We start from the raw sequence: 16,752 nt of genomic DNA, 5'->3' as shown, positions 1-16,752 counted from the left end.
TGAATCTACTTCCACCACCCTTTCAGGCAACGCATTCCATATCATAATGACTCGCTGCGTCAAATAAAGCATATGTAGTTTTTGTAAATGTCTACCCTTGATAAAAGAATAAAATGTGGAAAATTAGTTACATGCTTAATACTCGATAATAAGAACATAACTGTGAAAAGTTTCATCCATATTCTACAATATTATATATTTATATTTGTATTTTTGTAAATGGGTAAGTAGAATGTAGAAATACTGCATAAAGAACAATGGATAACAGAGAGGAATCACAAGGCTGTAATCAAATTGGGAAGTTCACATGGAGTCATAAACTACAGAGCAAAACTCAAACAGTTTATACCTGTCACCTGAACCTCTGGATGGAATTGCAGCCCCGAAAATTACTCTTCTATTCTGCTATTATTTACAATGTCTTGCCATGCTTATCTGTATTTTTTTTTTGCCTGAATATTTGCAGCAATGGCCCTGCGCTCCAGAATTGTAGGATGAGTTTGATGATTTTTATTCTCTCAGTATGCTGCAGTTCTCATCGAGATCTCAAGCACTAACACTCCTTGTTGATAAAAGGCGATGAATTGACCAAAGCAGAGGCATTTATTTCCCCCATGTTACCATTGCTGAAGCACCATGTTTTAGTCCCTTGGAGTTTTCTGTGTGTAATGGGCAGTAGAAGGTAGTGCAAGTTTACAGAGAAATAACATGTCGTTGATTGGAAGGATTTGCGCATCTGATATTTATCATAATGCTATAAATATAATTCTTCAATATTGTTAGAATTATCATGTTGTAAATAAGTTCAAATAATCATTATCCTAGAAATGTTTCCTGTAGTCTGAAGGATTTTAGAAAAGAGAGGCAATTGACTAAAACTTGTCTATGGGTAGCATTATAGAGTACAAAATCAGCACATCAACAATTATTTGGTATTCCAACTTATAAATAGTAAGTCTTGATAATATAAGTATTGTTTTAAAAATGAATTAGAGATGTATGCAGGAGGATTTCTTTAATAAATCTAATGAACCACAGTTTAAAAAAAAAAGCAAAGCTCACACTGTTTTACTAACTGATTGTACAATTGAATTCTCTTAAGAACAAAGAGTTGGAATGGACAAAAAAATGATGTCCCTGCCCACTTTTATATGAAGAAGCTAGTTTTATTTGCATTGACTGACTGAGGCTCATTTCTGAACACTAGAGGGGAAAAAAACAAAAGACCTGCATTTATATAGCGCCTTTCATGAAGACAGGACATCCCAAAGTGCTTTATAGCCCATTTAAGTACTTTTGAAGTGTAGTCACTGTTGGTATGTAGGATACCCAGAAGACAATGTGAAAACAGCAAGCTCCCACAAACAGCAATGTGATAATGAGCAGATGATCTGTTTTTAGTGATCTTGATTGAGGTATAAATATTGGCCAGGACACCAGGGATAAACCCTAGTTCTTCATCAAAATAGCACCATGGGATTTTTTTATGTCCATCTGAGAGAGCAGACAGGGCCTCAGTTTAACGTCTCAACCAAAAAGGCAGCACTGCCTTGCGAGTGCCAGCCCAAATTTTTGTGCATAAACCCTGTAGTGGGACTTGAACCCACAACCTTTGGACTCAGATGCAAGAGGGCCACCAACGGAGACACAGCTGACAAGGTTAAGCCATAACCTGATAGAGGTGTTCAACATTATGAGGGGCATTGCTGAGGTAAACAGGACACTATTAGCTCGACCAGTCGGTAACGTCTAACTATAAGGCAAACTAAATTTGAGATCGCTGTGGAAAAAAGAGTTGGTTTAATTTTCACAGGATTATTATGACATGTTCTAGCAGAAACGGGGAGGGGGATCCATTATAGTTTTCAGAAGGATAAGTGTGTGGAAAAATCAAATAAAAGAATATAAAGTGTAGGGAGATGGAATGAAGTAGTCAGGTCTTTCGGAGTGGCTGGACTAAAATGGCCACGTTTTGTGCAGAGGAATTCTGAGTCTAAGCACAAGTGAATAGGAACTGCATTGAGATTGCCTTTACCATGTTAGGTGCAGCATGTATATTGTACGCGAGCTTGGCTGTAAGTTTGGACATTGATTCTGCTATTCTCCACACATCTGCATACATCTTCCAAAAAACATTCAATGTATTTCTCACCCAGCAACTCATCCCCTCAATGAATCGACATTAACGCTCGTCGTTTCCGAAGATGTTCTGAAAGTGTAGTGAGGGCAAACTTTATGTCTTTTTTTTTGGCCGGCAAAATTGAATCATGACTGGGAGTACAGAACACCAGGCATTCCTATCAAAAGTCAGGTAATTAAATGTTCTTGGATGCTGGGGCAGCCTCATCTCACAAAAAAATGGAGAAACAGATCATGTTTTTTTTTTCCTGGTTACTTAGTACTTAGAAAAGGCCAACTAAGCGGCAATGGTTTTCGCCTGAAGGGGTGTAGTTAGTTGCGTGGCACAATTTTGCGATTGATTCTGAAAGCTCCTGGCCATCCGCCCTTCTCCAGAAATGCAAGGAGAGCAAGTCAGGGTGACTTTATAACGCGGTTAAGAAGAAAGTTTCCTGACTGCTGCCCTCCCTGCACACCCTAAAACAAAAAGAATCTTTGGCATGAGTGCAGTTTAAGGATAATCATTTGATATCCATTGCAGAGGTGCGCTGTGCGGTGCGGGAATAATGGAGTGAATATTAAGTAGGTGAATGGTCATTCACTGGAACCGTTCTAATTTCACTCGGTGGCAGATAACCCTTTAAGCGCTGCAGTGACAGTTCTGACTCAAAATGAAAGAACCCTACCCCGATTCTGTCTTTATTCGGAGATTGTGGCGAACAAAAATACAGACCTGTTCTGAATGGTACTAGAACTCGGCAGAAAATCGTTTCCACAGTGTCTAGACTAGTAGAGAACGGATGATGCTCTGAAAGAGATCCTCTGCATTCACTATCCAATGTGATGCAATTGAAAACCTATTGTCCCATGAGAAAAAGAGAACCAAACATTTTCTTTCAATTTATCCAACTGCACGATTTTAAAAACTGGTATGATGCCTTTTGATCCGCACAATAGGAGCTCAAAGCATTTTAATTTAGTGCTAATTGTTGAGGTGCATAGGATAAATAAAATTACACACTGAAAGGGTTAAACCGATCCGACCGCTACAGTACATTTCGAAAGCAAAATTAAAAACGTTAACAAGATTATAAGCTTTAAGAGTTAATTACGCCAGAAATACTAAATGCTTTCACCTTTCAATTCTGCTTTGCTGCAATTTAACATTCTCATCGACAACATTTGATATTAGAAATGTATAAATGTTGCAAACTACACGTGCAGTGAAATAGACCAGCATTTTTTTTTAGCCCGACTGGGTTATTGCCTTGACCAAAAAACAAGTTATAAAATAAAATAAAACTAATTTGAAAAGTTCCAGTCTCTGGTTGTATTGGGGAAAGCATGCGCCGAATAAACCCTTTTTATTTGGGTTTGGGTTGAATGCATGAGTAAAGCCTTACTGTTGTAAATGTTTTTTAAGAGGGAAAAAAAAGACAAGATTAAAATTAATTTCAATTTTCTTTTTAATGCAGGTGGGCTGGAATTTTTTAAAAAATGATGCTTCTGGTAACGTTTCAATATGCAGTGGGTATTTTTTGCGGCAGTATTAAGGAGCCCTGTACATGAAATCCCTTTGCCCAAATCTTCACCTCGGAAGGAGACAGATTCGGCTCCTGACAGGTTTCAAATGCCTGAGCATTTTGCTAGCCGCCTTTTGCCCTCTCTGCGTGCCCGACTTTGTAAAGAATAGACACGTTTGTTGACTTTGATAACCTCCCATTACGTTACTCTTGTTAACCGGCCTTTCTGTGACGGTCCTTGACAAAGTCAAGGCAATCCAAACTTGATCGGCCAGTCACCTTTATTTAATACAAGGAGAGAGGGGAGGAGAGAGAATGCAAAAAGTTAAAACGACCCAAACTCTTGCACAGCATTCACGATCACTTGGTTCTCCCCCCTCCCTCAAATTATTTCATCCCTTTTTACAACCCCCACAAAAATATTTCATGTATTTTTAACAGGAGATATTATTGGAAATGATCCCGCAGAATTCAGTGGCGGGCACAGTCCCTGATAGATATTGGGCGAAATGAAACTCACCTGAAATATGACATGGCTAAATCGGTGGGAATAAAGGACAGGACAGCTTTCGACTGCCCTTTCAAAGCAAAGTCCTCACCGTTAATGGACAACTTGGCTGACATTCGCTTTTTGGTGTTGTCGCATCGGTCCCACATGTGTTCTGGAAAGAGTGTTAAGAGGACCCTGTTTCTTGCGAGTAGAACCTGCAGCACTCCACAGCAAGTACTCCTGCAACAATAACCCCCTCCCCAAAATAATGTTTCCTGCTCTTGAGTTACATCCACCTATTGGGTTACGGTAGCACCAACAATTCAGAAACGGTTGACTTAAAACTGCGACTCAGAACCAAAGCACAAACAGGACTGGAAAGGCCACGAACGCGATAATGGGGAGGAAACAATCTTTATAAAAACAAATTCTGCTCAAGTACGTGTCGTGTCCAAATGCAGAAAGCAGGCTTTAAAAAAAACCCTAAGAAATATACCATTTATGTCGAATTACTGGCGTTTCCCTAATTTCTCCCACGAATCCCAGCACTAAACATTGTTTTAGATGCACATCATTTAAAAAAAATATGAAACATCTGAAATCTAAGTTTTCCCCAGGACTCGTTATTTACTCGGAAACTAAACCTAAACAAAACTGGAAAATAAGTTTACCTGAAAACGCCGAGAGGTGTTTGTAGGGAGAGGGGAGGATGAAACATAGAGTTCCACCGCAATGATTAAACGCAATCGCGTTTCTGGTGATTTAAAAAAAACAGAATCGAAATCATATTTCAGATTCAATGTTAAAGTGCAGTTTTGGCCTAAAAAGCATGCCACATAGGCCGACCAAACCGTAAGGTAGACAACGCTAAACTAGTGTCCCCTTTTCCTTATTAATAGTTCAGAATAACGAGAAGGAGGATTGTAAAACCTTTCACCTCCCTCACAGGTAAAATATATAACTCCATTCATGTGACATAGGGTCATCTCTGAAATTTTTTTTTTAAAAAGGAAATTAAGATTTTGGACTGTCCAAGCCCCCCTCGTGAATCTGAACGCAGGCATCTCTTTCCAAAGTTGTCTGTATAATAACTGACAGCACAAGGACATTTTGAGCGGAGAAAGAGTGCGTCGGGAACCGAACTATGTGGCGTGCTCGGAGCTGCAAAAGTAGGAAACCTAATTATTTTAGCCCCAAAATATTTAGATGAAAAATTAAGACATCTGTGTGCGTATCTCCCCTTTAATTTGCTCTATTTTCTTTTCAACATAAGGCTCCCCAAATTTGTAAATGGCCATGAGAAATGCTGTTTATATGTTCTGGTAAACTTCATGATGCCAGATTAAAATAGGAATACGGGTTAAAATACTGTGTGGAATATGCGAACTAGTCGCAGTTCGCTGACCCACTTCTGTGAAGCAGGAAAAGTGTGGATGGACGCTGTAAACTCGAGTATCCGGTTTATAACAAATGGAGAAAATGACATCCATATAGTGAAGGGCACTGTTCAATATTTGACTTTCAATGCATCTTTATTACAATGAGCATGTATCTGAATTAGATTGATCCTGCAACGGCAGAATACCAGAATATATCTGCAACTATGCTGAACACTGACCCGATTGCAAAAGCTGCCCAGTATAATTGTTAGTTACGTCTCCATGTTGCACAAAATAGATTATATTATATATATATATATGCATTAGAGTCTTAGGTCCGTACAAGTGTGGCTATCTTAATCAAAGGGTTTATTATACAACTGACTATGTTGTAATAATTCACCAAAGTGCACGGCAGTGATGAATCGCAAAGATGTGAAGATACTGTAGCCAACCTCACCAAGAGGCAGTGAACCGAGGAAAATATGCAATATGCAAATCCTACGGGTTGTTTTGCAAAAATACAAAACGTGCATTCTATTTGGGAACAAAAGAAACATGACTAATCTCTTTATTGATTTGATAGCCTTTATATGTATGTATACATAATATGGAAATTAAGTCATTCGCCTGTTTAAATATTTATTGTTTTTTTTTGGGGTGGGGGGGGGGGGGGGGGGGGACGAGAGAGACAGAAAAAGGCAAATCTATTCATTATTGGAACTGACTTATACGTTGCAATGAAACCACGTTTCGCCCTGCAATGTTTTAGTTCCTGAAGGGCAGGATTTTCGAGGAGTTGTGCAGTACTGGATCATTTCTCTCTCTCTCTCTCTCTCTGTGGATGTACTGCCCCCAGTCAGTCAGTCAGTCAGTCAGTGTGAGTGTATCTGTGTCAGTTTACAGCCCACGTAACCGCTCTTGCAGCTGACGCACAGGCAGACAGACAGACTGACTGACTGACAGATAGATGGACGGGTATAGCCGGGTCATGACGGCTGGATAAATGCACAGATGTTAGGGCGGAACCTGGAGTTGTTTTGGACGTATTAGCTCCCACTTCCAACACTCAAGTGCAAGTGGGTCGGTCTGATTAATTTTTTTTCCCTATATCATCACCCCCCCCCCCCAACATTTTTTTTCTTTTCAGTAGAAAACTCAAGAGGAATTGTGTCAGAGCGAGACGAGGATCAGATTGTTAAATATATATTGCATACAGCAGCAATACCGTCTGACCCACCATTCTGCACCGGCTAAAGTTTTACTTTAAACCCGCTGTCAGGATCAAGATAACATTCTGGAGGGAAAGAGGCAGCAGTGTCAATGATAAGAAGCAACTCACCGATTCCGGACCAGTAATTCCCCGTCTCCAGGGGTTGGGACGCGGACAGACTGGACGCAAACAGCCTCCCTGAAGTTTGAGCTCAGTGTTGCAACTGCGAGTTTCTTCATGTTGCGGGTGACAGCCGAGGCCTCCAGGTCGGTGAGACGATGCGAGCGTGACATGCTAACCAGACAACGGTGAGGGATTGCGGAAACCCAGGCAGCAGCAGCAAGCGGCGGCGTTTGGAAGCGAGGAGTCCGGTGAATGGGCGAGAGCAGCCTCCCTGCCAAAGCAAAATTGATCATAGAGACTCGGCACAGGGCAACACAGAGAGAGGGAGAGGGAGAGAGGGAGGCAAAATACGGAACAAAGTTCAGGAAGTGACCCAACAGTTAATACACAGACTTTTTTTCTGCTGTTGTCGTTTGGATCAGCTTATATTTGCACAACTGCATTCTTTATAAAAAAAAAGGGGACTTGTTATTAAGAAAGCATTGTTTATAGCTGGTTTTAAGGGCACAGATTCCATACAAAGACAGAGGGGGCGGTGGTAGAAATACAATTGTATGGAGTAATATTACTGAATAAGATCACTAGAGGAGAGCGCACCACAGAAAGAGAGACAGACACACACAGACCCTCCTCTTCCCCTACGAAATATTCACTTCCTCAAAGGTGTAACGAATCAAACTGGAGCCGAGCATCAAGTACCAACCGAGAGAAACAGAAATCAACATTATCAGTGCAACAGGAACGTGAAGTTCTGTTTTTATTTTTTTTTAAAACAAAAACGAAAGAGACAATTGTTGCTTTTTAAAAGAGAAAAACATTCATTCAATTGGAGCCTCTTCTCAAGTGACAACACCAGACTTGCTGCAAATTGGCTGGAAAGTTTATTTTAGACACAACAAGCCGCCTCGCCAACAACATTGGGGAAGAATAATATTAAACAACAGGAACAAAAAATCCCCCAAAGGCCGGTTTGCACTGAAAGCTTAATTTTTTTTTATCTATGTATGTAAAAAATAAATTTGGAATGCAGTCGTCCTGAGAGTTTGGAAGCGTCTCAAAGCACTAAGATTTAAAGGAGGAGGAGGCAAAGAAAAATCAAATCTTTCGTTACTTGTGTCGGAGAAACGCTTAAATCTTCGTCTTGAAAATGCAAACAAATTGACATGTACAAGCAACGAGGAGAAAGGAAAATCACGTGGGTCTAAATACTTTTTTTTTGGCAGACTCATTAACATTGGCAAATTTGGATTGCAACTAGAAGTTTACGTTTTTATCATTGTTGCCGCTGCTGCACTGTTTTAATATTTCCTAAGAGAGGAGGAGAGACAGAACTTAGCACATTGCAATGTACTGGAGTGAGTAACAAGAGGAGGAGCGGGTTATCGCTGAATGCTGTTCGATAGCTCTGTGGATCAGTTGAGACTGTCTTGCTCCGTGGATATTCTGTATTTCCCCGGAGCCCACCAGAGTTTTCTCTCCCCCCCCCCCACCCCCTCCCCCCCCCCCCCCCCCCCCAACCACACACACCTCTAATAATAATAATAATGGGGAAGTTGTTCACCGCTCTCTCACTCAACTGTGTGTGATGTGCGTTCTTTGCCTCTTCTCTGATTTGATTGAAGTGCTGAAAGTGGGCAGAGTTGAGAGAGACAAGAGGCTGTGATACAAAGTAACTGGAGTGTGTGTGTGTGTCTATCTTATGCATATGAGGCAGTGACTGAAACCTTTCTCAGTCTAGCTGATATCTCTGGTCGCTGAGGAGCTTTGCGGAGCGGCCGGGGCGCTTCTTGACAGCAAGACTTTAGCCCAACAACACCAGCACCAAGCTTTAGCAGAGAGATTGAGAGAGAAACATTGACCACCCCTTCCCTCTTTGAATAGATTCAACTCTTCCTCTCTCGCCTCCCCCCCTTCCCTCCCTCCACCCCCCCCCCCCCCCAAAAAAATCCCACACAGTTCAAAACAAAAAGAATCCATTTGCTACATTTTCGCCTCCTGCCTTATTTTGGTCTGCATGAAAACACCGAAAATTAAAGTAGTAACTCTGGAAACTCCTGGCCGGCAACAGAAGCGAGCAGAAACATGCCGAGGAGAAAACAGCAGGCTCCCCGGCGCTCGGCAGGTAAGATCGAGAGATAGAAGGTGCACTTTTATGTATTATTATTTTGCATTACATCCAGCTGTTGTACCAGATGCAGGATACGGATGCACGAAGATGGTTATTATGGGGGTTACCCCCCCGCTCCCCCCCCCCACTAATCCCCTCACCTTTTGCAATCCGATTTCTTATTTCCCCGTCGAGTGGGTATATATTTGTGTGTGTTGTGTTGTGTAGTGTGTAGGGGTTTTATGATATTTTTTGCCATTCCTTCTTCCAATGTGAGTGGCGTAGTCTGTCAGGTGTCTGTCAAATGCTGTCATCGTCATGTTTTTTGCTGCGTCGCGGATTTGGTCGCATAAAATTGCATTTTGCACCCCCCTTTCAATCTTTATCCCTCGCCCCCCACAATCGTTCTCTTGCAGTATGTGAGGAGTCCAGTCTCGATTTTAAAAATATTAAATTACAGCATTGAAAGTCCAGCCATATGATTTTTAAAAAATAAGTGGCATCATTTATTTTCTGGGGTGTTGCAAAGGAGCTGATATTGGGGAGAATGCTTTAAAATAACAAGATATTCCCTCTCTTTTCAAGACCTGAAGACATGTGCAGTGTACACTTTCCAGATACATTTTACAAGTTTTTGTCCCAAGAATGGTGACTCTCTGAGGGATCGGTAACCCCATGAACGGGCACATAGCAGAAATCAATAGAACATTAAAAAAAAAAATTCTTTTCTGAAACATTTTTTTTGGTTAACAGGATCTGGTTTTCTATCTCTCTCTCTTTCTGTCCTTAATAGACGATTGCCATCCTTGATTTGATGTGTGATTGATCCTCTGTCATCTAGGCAGCCTTTGATCTATTCATTCCTGATAAACATCAATAAATCATTCACCATAGCAACCCACATGTTCCTGACTCTGCAAGTCACTTATAGTTTTTTTGTCCTAAGTTTGTTCCCCCCATCCCCCTCTTCTTACCTCCCACCACCCCCCCCCCACCCTCCCAAGCTTTAAAGCTACAGTACCCCCTTTCCCTCACTTCTCCCAGAAATTAATACTTCAATTCAATCCAAAAATCATGGCCTTGATCTGAATTTTTTTTTTATACAGAAAACTCATGAAACAACACTGCTAAGTGAACCAAGGGTTGTGCATGCTTTGAATAATCCACCTTTCTCGTTGAAAAGAAAATGATGAGTGCAGGAGGGTCAGTTTGGATGACATTGTAGGCCTCGATTTAAGTCCAGGGGAAATCGGATATCAGCAACTTTAAACAACAAATATTTTTATAAGGGGGCTGAACAACTGACACAAGCGTGATGGTGCATGGTAATTCGTCCTGACAGCTCTTACATAGAAACAAGCCGTCAAGGCGACTTTTTCCAGTATTGATTTAATTGTCTCTCTTTTGACAGGCACATACATCATTGGTTTTAATGGCCAATCAAAAGTTGGCAGGCTTTAGTGTTTCCATTCTTTCCCGAACATGACATTTGGCATACTTAATCAAAATGCAGGTTTGTAATAGCAATGAAGAGTTGATGACTGAGTCATCTGCTGTTTAAACGGATAGAAAATTAGCTAAAAAGATGGTAAAATACCTTTTATAGTGGCACTTTAAGCACATTTTATAGATGAAATATGACTTCATTAGGCTGTCTTTTGGCTTGTCTGGCTGTTACAACTTGCATAACTGATGACTTTTCTTTCCCTGAGAATATCAAGAGTGTCTAAAAAAAAATTGATTGTTTGGCAGCCAGGAAATGGCTCTGAAGATGTGGGCCAACAGATGTATGTAAGTAAGAGTTCAAGCTGATGGGGAAGGAAAGGGGAAGAGCCTGAGATAGTCCCATTGCTTCAAAGCAGTGGAGGGGGAAAAGGATCGCGGGAAATGGTCCCTGGTAAACTAGAAGGCCTCATAATTATCACTTTTAAAAAAAGGAGGGAAAAGTCAGGGATGTTTAGCCCACTTCATTACCAGGCCCCTAATTATCTGTAAACTTGATGGATTTGTGGCAGGTTTAATGATTAATGCTGACGAATTTAGTAAGGTGTCAGGTTCACAGTCAGTTTGATGTGATCAAGTTGATATTATACAGTCCCTGTTGCCCATAGTGCAGTATTAACTCAATTTACTGGTGCAGGTGACAAATGGACTTTGCTACCTGACTAATCATGTCACAGAGACAATGCTACTTTAATGACCTCAGTAATTCTGCTTCTAACAGAGCAATAAAGCCAGACTAAAACATTTTAGCTGAGTAACCAGTTTCCTTCAGATCTAAATGTCTATTGCAGTTTCTGTTTTGATTTTTTTTAACATGTCAGAATTGTTTTAATAAACATGTTGGTTTTACATAGAATGTAAAGCATAGAAACAGGCTATTTTTATGCTGGTATTTATGCTCCACCCGACCCCTCTCCCACCATACTTCATCTCACCTCATCAATATAGCATTCTATTCCTTTCTGCCTCATGTATTTATCCAGCTTCCCCTTAAATGCATCTATACTATTCACCTCAAGCACTCCATGTGGTAGTGACTTCCACATCCTCACCACTCTCTAGGTAAAGATGTTTCTCCTGAATTCCTTATTGCGTTTATAATTCTTTATAGGATTTAAGTCATATCTGAAGCCCATTACAGCCATGTCTCTTCAAAGACTGAACGAGGAGTAAATGTTTTTATTCTTTGTCATTTTACTGCCCTGTGGAACATTTTGTGACCACGAAGTGTTTCTGCCATCCTTGCTGCTGATCTCGTGCTCATATGACAGAAGGTGCCAAAAATGTGTGCCACTGGATAAAATTGAATTCAGTAGCAAGCGGTGACGGTGTGATAATGGGGCAGACTGTTGTTTTAAATTCCCGTTTCTCTCTTTTCAATGCTTTAAAAAGCCAATCTATGTGCAAGGATAGAAGATTAAGGGGGTGTCTAATTGAGGTATTGAAGCTGATTCATGGAGTCAATAGGGTCAATAGAGAAAAACAATTTCATGTGGAGAGGGAATCCAGAAAAAGGGGGCATAACCTTAAAGTTAGAGCTAGGCTGTTCAGCGGGGATGTCAGGAAGCGCTTTTTTCACACAAATGGTAGTGGAAATCTGGAACTCTTCCCCAAAAAGCTATTGGGGGGCAAGTTGAAAATTTCAAAACTGAGATTAATTTTTTTTATTAGGCATGGGTATTAATGATTATGGAATCAAGGCGGGTCGATGCAGTTAAGGTACAGATCGGCCATGATCTAACTGAAAGGTGGAACAGGCTTGAGGGGGTGAATGACTTGGTCCTGTTCCTATGCCACGAGTATCAGCTTAAGCCACATTATTGGAAGGACCAAATTGCTGAAATTATGGAATAACTCACCAGTTTTACTTCAGAATGCTGGCAAGACAATCTGTCAGTCTGAATGTATCAGACATTTTCTTGGCCCAACTGAAAACCTCAGTTAAACATCGTCATATTTTTCTAGTGGCAAGTTGGTTGCCGTGTGAAGATATTTTTGATCAGGAATAATTCAACCCCCTGATTATTGTAAATGAATATTGAGCACTGCTCAGGTGTAAGTGGATCCCAATTTAACAGCAACAACATGTTGTGGTGTTCACACCAGGCAAAAATGCTCCAGCATTCTGAATTTCAGGTGTACTTTAACAATATTGCTTACTGACGTCCTCCCATCCCCGCCCTAAGATGATTTTCTGCCCCTCCAATCTGGTAATAAACTACCGACTTCAGTGTTGAAAGATTTAGTCATGAATAGGTAGTGACATTGGACTGCATCAATTAGACTCTGTCTCTACAAATTGAAGCTTTTTATTCATGACTTATCACATTTTTGTCCCTTTCTGTAGTCAAATGTAAAGTGTAGGCTTTATTAAATAACTGCCAGAACTCATGACTACACTATTTATCCCTCAACCAAGCTTTACTAAAACAGATTATCTAGCCTATACCACATTGCTGTCTGTGGGAGCTTGCTGTGTGCAGATTGGCTTCCGCATATCCTACATTCCAACAGTGACTACACTTCAAAAGTACTTCATTGGCTGTAAAGTGCTTTGGGATGTCCTGAGGTTGTGAAAGGCACTATAAAAATGCACGTCTTTCTTTTACAAATTGTGCTCACTGTTGCCACTTGTTCTTTGAAAATCCATGCAGCCTTTGTTTAAGTGGGTTTTCTCTCCTAATGACGCGTGTGCTATTTTAGGGTCTAATCCACACATTTATTATTTCTATTTTTGTTCCGCATTTTCTGCTTTGCTGATCCTTTGCCACTGTATGTCCTTCTTCAGCTAGGAGAATGTAAGTTGTTGTATTCTCCATCTCTCATGCTGTAAACCGGCCCTCATCTCTTTTAACTTTGACTATCTCATGTTTATACTGTTCTCAGTCGAAAACTTGACAAATTAAAGAGGGGAATTCATATGATAGTTAGCCCCAAAACTTAAATTTATCTTTGTACTTGGGAGCTGAGCATTCATCTGCGATACCCGGGAGCATAGGAGTTCCTTCCAGTGTTCTGGCCAATATTTATCCCTCAACCAACATCACTAGAAACAGATTATCTGATCATTAACTGATTGCCGTTTGTGCGTGCCGTTGTATTTCTCTACGTTACAATAGCAAAACTGAAAGCCTTCTTTCCTTCCCAAGCTACTTCTGCATCTGACTGTTCCCCCGCCGTCCCCCACCTCCACACAAAAATAAGAGAAACGCCACTTTGTGTAGAAATAGGAGCTAGTTCTTTGAAGTAGTTTTAACCAGATGAAGGTCCAGGTATCGCCTCGCAATCACTTCTTGTCTGTCCAAAACCTGCCACTTCATTTGCAGTTGCAGTTCCCAGCACCGACTCAGGTGCTTCGTCTTGATCTTCCTATCTCACTGTTTCTGGTTTCCTTGTTGTACAACCATAATCTCTCCACAAGGACCCATGAAGCTGATCCCTCATATAATGTTTTTTTAAAAAACTGATTATGGGCATCCTTTGAGGGCCAATGTATCCATAGTCCTGGCCTGGCTCATTGCAGGAGGTCTCTCTTCCTTCATCTAACCTCCACCATCCCTTCTTCTTTCCCTCCTTCTCTCCCTCACTAACTGCAAAGTCTGCTCTTCCTGTTTTGTGGTGGAAAAGCTCTGTAGCATGTTTAGGGCCCCATTTTTTTGTTTAAAAAAAAACCTTCTGCAAGGCTCCCTGAAATCCCAGCCATTCCTTACATGTGGCCACTCCTACCAGGGGAAACCTCTTTACCTAGAGAGTGGTGGGAATGTGGCACTCGGTACCACAGGGAATTGTTGAGGTGAATAGTATAGATGCATTTAAAGATTATAGATTATCCCATGAGGGAGAAAAGAATAGAAGGATATGCTGATAGGGTGAGATGAAGTAGAGTGGAAGGAGATTTGCATGAACACCAGCATGGACCAGTTGAGCCGAATGGCCCATTTCTGTGCTGTAAATTCTATGTAATACTATTGGTTGCTGTGTCTTGAATCCTGGATATCCTTTTCACTGCCGACTTGTGTCGACATCATATTTGGTGTTTGGGTGTTGCATTTGCCATTGTGAATCTGGCATCAGATTCAAAGTTGACAATCTTCAGCTGAGATACATAGAGGTCAGGATTTAAGAATTAAGCAAAGTTTGAGAAAGTTGCCCTCTGATGCCATGCAAAAAAAAATCATTATGGGTTGACCAAAACACAGTAACAATAAGCCCTATACTCTAATCAAGTCGATATTCTTAGTGGAATGCAGCCGTATGACTCTTATTTTTCTCCCTCTTTTGTTTGAAACTTCCCAAAGATTTAAGTAAATTGTACTTTGCGTAAACCCACAGTAACTGTAGTGAGTTGTGCTAGCAAACAAATTTAAGCGGGAGGGGCTGGAGAAACAGGTGTATCCTTTTAGCACAGATGTAAGCAGTGACATAAGATGAGCTCATTTATCGTGTTTATTGATTTCATAAAAATGCTTGTTGGACACAAAAATGACTTTTTTTTCGAAAGCTACAAAAACATTAAAATGCACATTTTCCATTTGATCAAACTATTTTCTGTTCTGAAAGGTGTTAATATTGCTGGAATCCTTGGACAATTAACAAAGTCCTTAAATTGCTATGATGTAGTCACATAATGGAAATATGTCAAACTCAATAGGAAAGGTTTTCACTGGAAAAAATAGACAAATTAAAGAATGCACATGTCAGTTATCCCCCAAGAGTTGTGATATTCAAGGACGTGCCCCACTGAGCTTCTTCAGTGAAATTGCAATTTGTCTTTCCCAACTCTTCAGTTGTCCAAAATCAGACAATTGTGACAACAAAGTCCCCTATTTAAATAGCTATGATCAATTTAGATGTACTTTTAAAGGTTACTGCAATTTATTTGCAGTCCGCAGTTTGTCAACAGTTCGTTCCTTTGGGATGAGACATTAAACCCTGATCCCATCTGCCCTCTCAGGTAGAATTAAAAGATCCCATGGGGCTATTTTGGAGAAGAGCAGGGGAGTTCTTCCCTGTGACCCGACCAATATATGTCCCTCAACCAAACATCACTAAAATAGATTATCTGGTTATTATTGCATTGTTGTTTGTGGGAACTTGCTGTGTGTAAATTGACTGCTGTGTTTCCTACATTACAACTGTCACTATATTTCAAAAGTATTTCATTGGCTGTAAAGCACTTTGGGACATCCTGAGGTTGTGAAAGATGCTGTAGAAATGCAAGTCCCTTTCTCCCCATCCCCCCTCCATTCCTGCTCCCAAAATCCGGCCACATATTCGATTACAGCTGGTAGGCTGGTTTGGGAATAGCTGAAATGGATGAGAACATTATTAGGAGGCTGGCAAGTACAAACAGTTTTTAAAGAAAATATTGTAATCTGGAACCTCTTGTGTACAAGCCCATAAAGTTGATAAGTTTTTGAGCAAGATTCCCGCTTTTCTTTAAAATGATGGCTTGCTGCAAATGGTCTCCTAATCTTTTCCATTATGAAACTTTGCAAGAGCTGCAGTAGCAATCTATGTTTAAATCGTAAAAAAAGTGCTTTTGAAAGAACTTGCAATGCATTCTGAGTCCATCAGTGAGTGTGGAAATTCCCATCACAGTACACGGTAGTCTATTCCAAATTGTTTTTAAGTTATAACTTGGACTTATCCCAAAATTTAACTCAAGTAACAGTGGTCCATCCCAGATTGTTGCTAGTAAGACCACAAACCTGTTTGCATTTTAAAACAAAAACCTTTCCCTGGAACCTTGGGCACCTGTATATTTGGAAGGAGGGAACACAGTGAACACCCGAGGAACTGGACACTTCGGCCCTACAATGAAGCTTCGAGTGTGACCTGCGAGCATCAAAGCCATGTTAAACGAGAGAAGCTTCAAAGCGCAAAAGCTTTGTTATGGCCCTAGCTGTCTCCATAATCGTTCACCTTCTCACCCTCCCTAGTGGGACGACAGCGACCTTTTAACCCTTTTGCACTGACTGAGCTGGGCTTATCTTTTTGTTGTTGTTTGGAATGGAGGTTGGGGGGGGGGGGGGGGGGGAAGGTGGGGGGAGGGGGGTTGACAGACAAAGCACTGGCTAGCAAGCAGTCAGCAAGCCCCTGCCACTGCTCACCCCTACCTGTTCAAAGAAATTGATCAGGAGGCGAGTTCGCCGTGATCATGGGTGCATGCCAGGGACTTGGAACTACACAAGTGGCAGCCTGTCACATGTAGCAGAGTGCACTGGTGCACTCCGGGCTTACAAGACAGGCATTCTCTGTTTCACCGCTTGAGAGTGAGAGTCTGGGTGCAGTTG

The 16,752-nt window shown here is 41.0% G+C and overlaps 2 protein-coding genes across 8 annotated transcripts in view; one reads left to right on the top strand and one right to left on the bottom strand.

The window, feature by feature from the left end:
- The window catches only part of LOC137370199 (prostaglandin reductase-3-like), a 64,852-nt gene extending 57,358 nt beyond the window's left edge, over positions 1-7,494 (bottom strand). Inside the window, 1 exon segment of the mRNA XM_068032510.1 lies at positions 6,853-7,494. Within this exon segment, the coding sequence (XP_067888611.1) occupies positions 6,853-7,139 (287 nt within the window). The 5' untranslated portion in view covers positions 7,140-7,494.
- Positions 6,410-16,752, top strand: part of tshz1 (teashirt zinc finger homeobox 1) — a 376,821-nt gene continuing 366,478 nt past the window's right edge. For 6 of the 7 annotated variants that reach the window (XR_010975109.1, XM_068032504.1, XM_068032506.1 and 3 more), the window contains exon 1: positions 6,410-8,968. Coding sequence is in view for 6 of the 7 variants with exons in the window: in XM_068032504.1 (XP_067888605.1) it covers positions 8,929-8,968 (40 nt within the window). In the remaining variant the exon portion in view is untranslated. Of the gene's footprint in view, positions 8,969-10,364; positions 10,467-16,752 lie in introns of all 7 variants that reach the window. The other variant, XM_068032508.1, reaches the window with a different exon arrangement.

This window comes from Heterodontus francisci, chromosome 5 (assembly GCF_036365525.1).
Source record: "Heterodontus francisci isolate sHetFra1 chromosome 5, sHetFra1.hap1, whole genome shotgun sequence".
In the NCBI taxonomy this organism is placed as follows: Eukaryota; Metazoa; Chordata; class Chondrichthyes; order Heterodontiformes; family Heterodontidae; genus Heterodontus; species Heterodontus francisci.
The sequence above is the reverse complement of the archived record's forward strand: the minus strand, read 5'-3'. Positions and strand labels throughout refer to the sequence as shown.